Consider the following 11,499-nt stretch of genomic DNA (forward strand, 5'->3'; position numbering starts at 1 on the left):
GACCCACATTGTGTCCTCTAGATTTAACTTCATGGTGAGCTAACAGCTTGCAGAGCATCATGAAGGGGTTCGTGCTGGCCCTCCAAAGCTTTCATCAGCGCTATAATAATAAGCAAAGAGCCAACTATTCAGTAGGTAAAGAAATGCAACTTTATTCAGCCACAAAGTGAAGTTCATTTCAGTAGCTGCACACAACATTGGTTTTTATCTAATCTAGTATTGTTAAAAAGCTGAGACAGAAACACAGTTTTACAAGCACATTTCCTGTCTGATTGTCTTTCTGTGCAGGCATTGAGTGGGACACCACTGAAAATTATGAAGTTATTTGGCAAAAGGCCATTTTTATCATACTGTCAAGCTTTCCCTTGAGGGCTTTCAAAACGTGCTTTAAGCAGATTCATTGAAGGATTCTTACAAACATATTGTTCCTACGACAAATTTAAACATGTAGTGCGCTGCAAAACGTGTAGCCACTTACAGTAAGCTATTCATCTCAGTCAAGGTCATCTCATGTCAGGGGACAACAAATTCAGAAATAAGAATTCAAAAACTGACAGAAAATGTTTTCAAATTTGGTGAAATTTCCCTTTAGCTTATTAATCCCTTCAGCTCATCAACCATTCCTCAAGTTTACTGTCACAGATGAGGTTTCTACACAAACACAAACACTGGTCATATAGGGTGCTGGACTGCTCGCCGTCAGGTTTGACACCACCAATTACATAAAGTCATCACACAGCAGGACAGCAGAGGGCTCTGGGAGCAGCAGGGCACACTCGAAATATCTACAAAAATGGTGACAGAGCTCTGGGCTTGTGCCATCTGTGAAAGACACTGACAACCACATTACATGTGTACTGTAACTGTACTGTACCATACATCTGCATGGTGACTTGTGCTGTATCACACTAAAACACATGGTAGATTTTGTCAAGGCTGCTCTAATGGGAACAGTAAGCTGACACACACACACACACACACACACACACACACACACACACACACACACACACACACACACACACACACACACACACAGGTCTGATATGAATGACTTCTTAGAATCGCTAGGATATTCAATAGAAGGACTAAAAACTCTCGTCTGGAGGTGGTTGGCTGTTGTGATACAGTAACAACAATAATCTGCAGGAAGCTACAGCAACAGAACAAAAACAACATAACAAATGGAAACGTAATATACCCTTAGTAAGCAGGCTGATGCTGGTAATCAGTACAAGACTAACTAGTGAATATTTGAGCAAGAGAGCTATGACTCACACAGGTTCAGGGGAATACAGCAGAGGAGGGGGTTAGGTTTTATAACACCTTAACTTAAATTCACTTATCACTGGGGTTAAAGCAGGGGAGGCAAAAACTGTGTTAGAGTTAGAGTTTTACACAAAAGTAACTTTCAGCTAGAAGTTGTTCCCTCCTTCGCCTCCTCCCTCCTACTCTCTCTCTCTGTCACTCTGCATCTCTATATCACTCTCACTCGCTCACTTTCTGACCTATGCGCATGCTTTCCCATCAAGCCTTGCAGATCATGGTCTCCGTCACAAACTTGTTCTCAAAGTGGCGGATGGTGAAACATTCGTCTGCAGAGCGCTTCTGGATGCCTCCACCTGAGGGGCACAAAGACACACACAAGCCATGACTGCAATTAAAATCCATTTTATGTATATATACGCTTAGTGTTTGTGTGTGTTTAGTGTTAAGTTTTGTTTCTTGCTGAGCTGTTGATACTAGTAATTGAATGAGTGCGTTTACTCCATGTTGTGACTGAATGTGGCTGATGTGCAGAGTGCTGAGGTCTGCTCCTCGCTGTGGATTCTGACCTTCTGGTCACTTACCCTCACCAGAACTGAATGCATGCATGACTAACTAGCCTTCCCTCCTTTCTGTAATGTGGGACAAACCCGACACTGAGCGTACAGGAGCTGCCAATGACCCAGCAAGTGCTGAAAAAACATGAGTCTGCTAACTGAAGCAAGCTGAGCAAAGCAAGGAAACTACAAAATGAACAGCACAACGGGTCCTCTTTAATGTTGAATGCCAGAAAGGGACAGACATATTTAATGATATAACAAAAGCTATTGGTGTGGTGTTTCGTAGTATGAGCAGTGTTTTAACGTGTGAAAGCATGTCCGTATTTAGCTTATTTTAAATTGGCTGAATTGAGGGTAGTTGTGTTAATGATGTACTGTATTTATATGTAACACAAATGTGTCCAAAAATGGTCTCAAAGAGTGAGGAGGAGTTCAGTTTGACTTCAAAACACAGAAGTGATTTGTTAAAAAAAACAAATATCCAACAATTGAAAAGTGCATCAGCTAGTAGAAAACGATGAAAGGCTACAAGGGAAATGCATGCTGGTACTTTCCAAATGTGAAACGTGTCAGCTGGACAGTGAATGCACACCTGGCAGGCTGGAGCGGCGCTGCATTCTGTATGTTTCCTTTCCATCACACAGCCGGCGGATGTAGAAGCCCAGGGGCTTGATATCATCGATGCGCTCCGTCACCACCAGGTCCTCGTGCACCAAGTAGCTGCGGTAAGAGCCAGACTGGGACAAAAAGGAGGAACACGGAGGAATCATACTACATTTTAAACCACTTTAAAACATTGTCCTAAAACGAAAACTGACAACGGAAACTGTCTAATTAATGAATCATCTCCAAACTTCTGCAGTTTGTAAAACACCTTCAGAACGGATAATGAAATTCGCTGATTGCACCACCACCCACCAGACACCAAACACCAAACACCAAACACCAAATGCTGAACAACCTGTCATGGAGGAGAACTCAGCGCAGCCAAATCAACTCTCGGTGCCTACATACAGGAGGACGGACTGTTCTCAAACCTGGTCTCGCTGACCACGTTCCACTCTCACTAAAATACAGAATTTTTTATTTTTTTTTTAAACAGGATCCTGATCTTGTTTCAGATATTTTACCATGAAAACAACACCACTTGTATTTTTAATGAAATCATCAAATGTGATCATCTGTTGCCACGCTAACATCATGGCACCAAGAACAGCAATGACTGATCCTTCGACTTCTCGTCTGGCGCCATCATCAGGTCAAAACTTTCATTTGCATACAAATACTTAGATTAATGACTAAAAACCTGCCAAACTAATCACACTCCCACCGCCCCAGCTGTGCTTTGTGTTTGGTGCTAATGAGCAAATGTCATTGTGAGCATGTTAGCATACTGGTGTTAGCATTTAGCTCAAAGCACAGCTGTGGGCTGCCTTTGCCTTGTTCAATTAAAGATTGAGAGGCGAAAACTTTGTGCACAAAACACATTTAAAGCTTTCCACGATGGCGTTCATGCTGTTCCACTGACACCTTTCATCGGCCCACAAATCTGGAGACACTGAGAGAGGAAAAAAACACACGAGCTCTAAATTCTGGTGAAGATTACTCAGCCTGATTCATGCAGAGTTACTAATATCCCAGACTGACTGGACTAGGGGAAGGGTGAAGTGTGCTGGAAATTACTGCTCTACAAATGACACAAATGTCCGATTTGCACAGGATTAAAGCACAGACAATGTCTGAAACTATTATAAATCCCTGGATTTTCCCAGGTAATATTTAGTCCGTAGTATTAGAGCTTATGTGGGAGCTTGAGTGAGAGTGCTGTGTCAGTACATCGTGTTTCCTCTAGGCCTCGTCTACTGGCAGCTGCATCCTGAGATCCCGAGGACTCACACTGATGACCACTCACCATCAGCTGTGAGAAGAGGTCGATGAGGTCCTGTGGGGGGAGCACCACCGAGGTGTTCAGAGGAATCACAAAGCAGGTCCTCAGAGTCAGGTCCAAATATGCTGTCAGCTTCTACTCACACATACACACACAAAGCAATCAGAGTATAATTTAAACCACATTAACAGGAGCATGAATATGTGGGCTATTCAGTGTGTTTGCGTTACCCTGTTGAAGTCATGGAGGATGTAGGCAGGGTCTCCAGGTCTGAAGCGGGGTGGTGGGACGCTGATGACGGCCATGCTGTCAGAGATCTCCATCTCCTCCTCCACCTGCGGCAGGTAGTATGGCTGGCTCTCTCCACCAGGTCCGGCTGACACATCACTGAACTGCATTGCTCCATGATACAGCCTCTGGAGGCCAGAGTAAGAGACAACATGCATGCATATATGAAAAAAAAAAAGCCCAAATATAGCTGTTTTTAGACGCCAGGAGTTTGTGCTTAACAAACTGCATGCTGCATGGTGTTTTCAATTCAATTCAATATACCTTTATTTGTCCCGCAAGTTCACTTGTGATGAAATACTTTAATTGACTTCTTTAATGTACTTGTATTTCAAATTTCAGAAAATCTGCATGAACCAGCTACATTAAGTATTTCAGGGTCACACTGCAACATTTGGTCATTTAAAACATGCAATATATTCAACATATTGCTATTTTTAAAAAGTGATGAATTGCCTCTGCAACCACAAGTGCCTCACCCGGTGTCAGATCTCTGCAGCCAGTGTGTTTACTCTGTTCTCAGGTTGGGTACTCTACAGTACAGTCGGGTGGGAACAGCTCAGTGTATCTTTAAGAGTCATTAAACATCACACACAGGATTTGGTCCAAAAAGAAGGGAGGATGAAGCTTAAAGCTGCAGTAAATGATTTTCAACCGCTAGAGGGCAAAAAAAAAGTCTAACTCATTGTCTACGCACCTTTTTATAACTTGTATGCTGGGAAACCCTTTGATTTACACATCCTGCATACACAGAACAACACAGGTATCCTGTTGTACTGATCTTTCTCACTACCTGCCAGGATGTATTCCACAAAGCCCTGAGAAAAACACCGTCGATCCACATCAGAGAAACACGTGGATCGATCTAGCTCGCTGGATGTTCAACTCAACCAGCCACTCGTTCACACTGTCTCTCTGCCACTTGGGTCTGTCGAGTGTTATCTGCCAGTGTGAGCTTATGAGGCAAACAAAAGCAAAATAATGAGCTGAGAGTGAGTGGAAGGTGCATAAAGCAGTGGGCTGGAGTGTTTATTCTCAGTATAATGTGTGGAATCTGTATCAAATTAGAGGAATACACCAGAGTACTATATCTTTCATAGAGTCTTTCATATTACAGTTGGTAAGTGGGATGAGTCTCCTGAACAAAGCTGGATTTCATATGAACTAAGTGTCTACCTATGGCGTTACGAGTTTTAAAGAGACATTTAGTCTTTGCCTCATTTGCATAACAGAAGAACTCCTGCAGGCAGAGACGCTTTAGTAAGCGTGAGACCCTCCCACTGACAATGCAGCAAAATTGAAAAACGTCAAAGTCTGCACTTTCTCTGAGGGCGGAAGTGAGCAAGAGTCAGCATTCTAGTTCCCTACGAAGGAAAGCAGCCGAGAGCAGGGTTAATAATTCTTCCCAAACTCAAATAACACTCCTCTCGTCTCCCCTCCACGTCTCTGGTCACACTGACAAAGAATTAAAGGATAACATCTGACACTGTTTCACTCTGGCCATGAAAAACACACTTACTACACACAGATCCTGTAGATATAAAAGTCCTCAGGGGCCACAAACTGCTACAGCACTTCTTACACTATACACTTCTTCATATTTCATAAATTCCCAATGTTATAACTCTCACATTGTGTGTAATGCACTATATGTTTGCACCTTGTTCTGTTTGCACGTCTGGTCTGAATGTTTGCTTCCCTTCCACTGAATGTTGCGTCAGTCCTTCTTTTTGTTGTGCAGCAGGCACCACGAGAAACACAAAGTCTCTCTCATCTCTGATCTTATTAGAAAAAGCTAAAGGATGAGTCGTGGAAGCGTTAATTATATTACTATTTTATAATTACAACCTAAAATACAGTTTTTGGGTATTTTGCCTTTATTAGCCAGATACAGACATGAATTCTCATCACTACACCACCCAATGCATAAGTAGTACACTTCTAACAATAAAACACGTATAAAAACATGGTTATATTAACGATATGCAGTACCACACACGGGCACAGACACACATATTTACCTTTGGGGTGAAATATCGATAGAGACACGCTCCCCCCACGATGAGCCCACTGAGGATGAAGGCGATGCCCAGCAGGGTGAGCAAACAGCGACCTGTGGAGCCCTCATTGACCGCTGGAGCAGAGGCCAGCTCAGGATCCTAGAGACACACACACACACACACACACACACACACACACACACACACACACACACACACACACACACACACACACACACACACAATGCATGCAATTCCACGGTGAATCATAATATTGTACACAGTGAATATCAACATTCACTGCACACAGCTTCGCCTCGGCCATCTACGACCGCTCTGACTGTCTGGCCTCTGCAGAACAGCTGTGCAGAAGATGGGCGGTCCCACTGTGTGCAGCACAGGTGCAATATGCCTCTCTGTGCATTTTGCAAAAACCACTGCAAACCTCTTAATACCAACGTTGCAAAATGCAGGTTCATACGCGAGTATAGCACATATGCACAGATGCGGTCCACGGTCACAGCTGACTGGCTGCGGCCGGTGCAGGCCTGCCACCAGACTGAAAACAGACGCCGGGCTCAGACACCGAAGCCCCGTTCGCTCACCATCACTGCGGCTGGCACCTCTTTGCCCAGCGCCTTCTGCGCCAGGGCCGAGTTAAAAGCGATCTTCACCATGCTGGAGAGGAAACGTCGGCTCGAGTTTCTTGTGCAAACAGGAGAGGGAAGACTGTGCTGGACTGCAGGCTCCGTTTACTCTCAGCAGCTCCGCGCTGTGACGCACTTTGCAACCTCGGCTTTATCTAGCGCTTCCGGTGGCTGGAGGGGATTAAGATGAGATCCGAAATGGAAGCTAGAGAAACGCCTTAAAATTCAAGACACAGAACATATGTAAACACCTGACGCCTGAGATCATTTAGACAATTGTTATTGCTGGTTTGACAGTGACTACAGAAAGCGTTTATTGTCTCTTTTATTGCCACCGGTACCCTCTCTGGAGTGTTCATTTGTGTCGCTTTGGCACCACCTAGTGGCTGCAGGTGGAAACTGTCCCATTTTCCCTCCAATGAAAATGCTCCCCATCAGTGAAAGTCAGCTTCCTTTCATTGGACTGAACCTAAAAGCACAAGACCTGAACTATTTACACTTTCAGTTAAACTAGTCTCCCGTTACCTGCTACGTTCTGTACAGTACATGACACAAAAATGACTCCATTTTGTAATGTAATGAAAGTCATATTTTGAGTGCATGAAGTAGCCTATTCATCTCTGTGAATATTCCACTCTGCAAACTGACTCTGTAAATATATTCCCTCCTACAGACTGGGCACTACCTGCCAGCGTGTCTGCCCACTCACGCTGACACGCTCAGTACACAGCCTTCACTGCGCTGTGTGGAAACACAGGCCAGTGCCAAGGCTATACTGTACGTCTGACACATATCCCCAGTCCTCTGGTCTGTGGTGGTCCTGTGCTTCCTCTGCTTTCACTCTCCTGACTCAGTTAAGGTTGAACGTATGAGTAAATAAACACTTACTGCTGCACCGGCTCTCTAATTCCACGCAACTCCGTGGCATCTCTCCAGCCCTCTGCACTGCAACTGTACCATATGCATCTCCCAGTCTCGCAAACACACACATAAGCACACACGCACTCTGCGAGGCTATGATACTTCCTCTGTTAAACAGACAGATTGGACCGGTAATCACCACTGAAAGGTACATAAACAGAGCAGCTGATTTCTGTAGCTAACTCTCCCTCCACGTAACCCCCTAAACTGAGTCTCCCTAAAAATCCTAAATGGTCCTGAAGGCTTGTTTATGGGCTCGTCTTACGCTGTGTTTGATCTGAGAGCTTGCCCACACATGCATGCGTGGACACACACACACACACACACACACACACACACACACACACACACACAGCAAGAAAGAGGGAGAGCCAGCATTAGCAGTAATAGCTGAGATGATAAACAAAAGACTTAGATTTAATCCTGAGGGCTTCTCAGCATCACACACAACAGAGGAAGGGAAAAAAGCAGAGGAGGGAGCGAGGAGGCGAGTCTCCTTCCAGACGAGGGATGATTTGGAGGGAGAAGCGTGGGGGCAGATGGGGGTGAAGTGGAGTGATTCCGGGGAGAGGAAAGTGATGACTGGGAAAAACACAGAAAGGGAGTTACAGGGAGAGGCAGAGCAATCTGCAGTGTCTGATGCTTGAGTGAGTTTTCCGAGGAGCTGATTAACGGCAGATTAAACTTGCCGTCCATCCAGTTTACATCTCAAACTTCCTAACACGCCTGCTAGGTACAATTTCTGTGCCTCTCAGACTGAAAAGAGCAAAACGTACACAAATGGACACCCATGTTTTTGTGCACAGGCACAGAGAGGCAGCGGGCGTCATAATGGTGGATGGCAGGCATGTATGATGGAGTTTGAATGCCAGTGTTTCCCTGTGGTCTGCAGCAGACGTCCAATAAAAGCAATAAAAAGCGCACACTATACGCATGCACATGTATACACAAACACACAACTCCTTGCCTACAATGTCAGCAAACTGTGAAAGTCTGCAGGGGCATAGCTGGCTTCATAAAGTGTGAGAAAAAGAAGCTCTCATGCATGACATCACCCGCATGCAAGCCAACAAATATGAACTCACACACACACACACACACACACACACACACACACACACACACAGACAGACACACACATAGACACGCACACCTCGTAGATTTGTCATCAATTTCAATACCAGACATGCAAAGCCGCAAGTGACAAATGACTTTGTCCCTCTCGCTGCTCCCAAGCCATACATCCAAAACACACACACACACACACACACACACACACACACACACACACACACACACCCACACACACACACACACACACACACACACACACACACACACACACACACACACACACACACACAAACACAGCTCCAAAACAGCTGGCCACAGAGCTGCCTTGAACCAAAAAGTTAGACAGTGCTCAGTGCCTCATAACGTCACTGACATGTGTTCATGTGGACCCACCATAATCACCATGTGCCTCAAGTGGGAGAACATTTAGTGGTCAAACAGAGAGAGAGAGAGAGAGAGAGAGAGAGAGAGAGAGAGAGACAAGAGCAGATCTCATGGGTAGACATGTGGTGAAGAGCGGTGATGTGCTTCAAAGCGCCCCTCAGATTCCCCCCTCCCCAAAATCAGCGTGCATCACAGTCTCATGATCCTTGGACCACCACACACACACTTTTGGCAATCACATGTGGCTTTGAGACAAGGGTGACAAATGAGTCTTTCCTGTGAGTATCAGCTTCTAAAGCTACCTTCTCTCTCCCATAGCACTGCCTGTCTTCATCCTCTCAGCTTGGCTCACCTCAGGGAAATGTAATAATTTCATGCTGAGGGAGCTCTGGTGGGGGGTGGGGGGTGGGGGGGTCAAAATAAAGATCAGGACTGGATGGCACCAGCTATTTGTGAGTTTGTGTCTGAAGCCTTACCTAAGTTCATAGTTATCACTTGGCTAGTTTTTAGCTAGCTACTGTGTGCTGCACCATTAAAACCTATGAAATGAAGCCATGAACGACTTCATTGGCTAAGAAACATTCTTAATGCAGTCCAAAAAAAAAGCAGTCAATGATGTAAACAGAAAGTCACTATAGTCTTTAGTAGGCTTTCACAACATGACAGTGTAAAGATACATTTAACTTAGAAGCCTGTAGAAATATGTGTGTTGTAGTTTAGTGAGTGTGTTCATGATTATGCTAACCTAGCTGACATTAGTTGGTCGGTTAGTAAAATGTTACTGGCATAGCTTTTTGTAATTTCAGGTATGTTGTGTTATTTTTTTGAATGGTAAATTCAAATCTACAGTTTACAATATCATTAAACCTCATTTTATAAAGTGTTGGTTCCAATTTATCAACCATATTTCACATCACCTCATCAACTCTTCACACTAAAAGGGTCATAGCGGCAAGCTAACGTTAGCTTTATCCATCAGCTTCAATTATCTACAAAGCTTCCTTATGGCTTTTCAATAATTATGAATCTCTACAGAATAAATTTGTGTGGTGCAAGCTCATTTAATTTTGTGATAACCGTGATAAGTTTGAACTTATGAAAAGCTGGTGCAACCAGTCAACAATGAACAATAAAGTAAATCTTGATGAAAACTATTCTTTGGTACTCATCACTGTCTTTCACTTTTTACCATCATAGTGAATTTGAATGCACGTTTGTTAGAGCTGCTGGAGTCATTTATTGAGGCTAAAATAATATATGATGAGGACTACAAGTTTTAAATGATGGTCTTCAGGAGGAATGGGTGGTTTTCTGTAAACACGTGACCTAATGTTGTTGTCCGTCTGTTCGGTAACAAAAAAAGAAGAAGGAATGAAAGGATTTATACAGCAGAGGAGTGAAAGAAAGGACTAAACGTCTGACTGGAAGAAGGGAAGAGTGCAGGTCACACATGTATGTGATGAAATACAACTCAAGGTAAGAAACTGGCACAGGCAGAAAGGGAAAAGTGGAGGAATTAAAGAGGATGAAAAAGAATGAAATGTCCGAGAAGAGTGGAGCGATGGAAATGGACACATGTCTGTTATGTTCCCGAGGGTTAAACTCTGGGGAAATTACCTCATCATCATGAGACTGCTCCAGAGCGCTACATGTACACTTCAGCCATGTTGACTTTGTGCCGGTGGAGCATACACACACACACCCACATCACTTTTGGGGACTTTACATAGACTTAAATTTCTTTTATGGAGACTTACCCTAACCACAGTCATGACCACTACCTGCCTAACTCTAACCCTTACCCGAACGTCAGCTTTAACCTTAACTTAAATCTAACTTTAACTTAACCTTAAAATTCAATTCATTGATTTACATTATGGAGACTTGTGTTTTGTCCCCATAACGAAGGCGAATCCCCACAATGTGACTGCGTGCACAGATTCATGTCCCCATAACATGAGTAATACATATCCACACACACACACACACACCCTCTTCTGAATCGTGGCCAATAGCATCATACTCTGGTCGAATCACTTCCAGATTCAGTGACATCACCTCTGTCAGGTTCACAGGAGGTGCAGCAAGCACACACACACACACACACACACACACACGTACACACACGCACACGTGCGCACACACAAGCGACACCTTTCCACAGGAGGACGATACTCTCATCAGTATTTTTCTTCAGTTATGACACAGAGGTTGTTTCAAAGCTTTTTTTCCAGCTTCTTCACTGAACTGGAGACAAACTCTCCTCACATCATACAGTGAGTACAGCAGAGAACTGACAAACTGAAACTCTTATGGCTGAAGGCCACGATGCTACAGTCCCACCTGGACTCTGAAAAGCCCATAATAAGGTTTTAGTAGACGGCAGAGATTAGGGAAGAGGCCTTTGTGAGGCTGTTGGGTCAAATCCCAGGCTGGGATAATACAGGAAAACTGACACTCCTCTTTCTTTC

The 11,499-nt window shown here is 44.1% G+C and overlaps 1 protein-coding gene across 1 annotated transcript; it reads right to left on the reverse strand.

The window, feature by feature from the left end:
- Positions 1–127: 127 nt before the first annotated feature.
- LOC139331119 (integral membrane protein 2A-like) lies at positions 128–7,005 on the reverse strand. Its single transcript, XM_070962452.1, has 6 exons — positions 6,608–7,005; positions 6,024–6,161; positions 3,945–4,130; positions 3,739–3,849; positions 2,419–2,563; positions 128–1,622 (listed from the first exon to the last, which is right to left on the reverse strand). The coding sequence occupies exons 1-6, from the start codon at positions 6,677–6,679 to the stop codon at positions 1,528–1,530; spliced, it is 747 nt and encodes a 248-aa protein (XP_070818553.1). The 5' UTR covers positions 6,680–7,005; the 3' UTR covers positions 128–1,527.
- Positions 7,006–11,499: the final 4,494 nt, after the last annotated feature.

This window comes from Chaetodon trifascialis, chromosome 5 (genome assembly GCF_039877785.1).
Source record: "Chaetodon trifascialis isolate fChaTrf1 chromosome 5, fChaTrf1.hap1, whole genome shotgun sequence".
NCBI classification, from domain to species: Eukaryota; Metazoa; Chordata; class Actinopteri; order Chaetodontiformes; family Chaetodontidae; genus Chaetodon; species Chaetodon trifascialis.

What these genes read in the sequence shown, in the direction of transcription:
- LOC139331119 (XM_070962452.1), bottom strand. Translation starts at nt 6,679, where the DNA reads ATGGTGAAGATCGCTTTTAACTCGGCCCTGGCGCAGAAGGCGCTGGGC. An exon ending in AGGTGCCAGCCGCAGTGATG is followed by an intron (nt 6,162 to 6,607) that starts GTGAGCGAACGG and finishes GTGTGTCTCTAG; the next exon opens with GATCCTGAGCTGGCCTCTGC. An exon ending in ACCTCTTCTCACAGCTGATG is followed by an intron (nt 2,564 to 3,738) that starts GTGAGTGGTCAT and finishes TTTTTGTCCCAG; the next exon opens with TCTGGCTCTTACCGCAGCTA.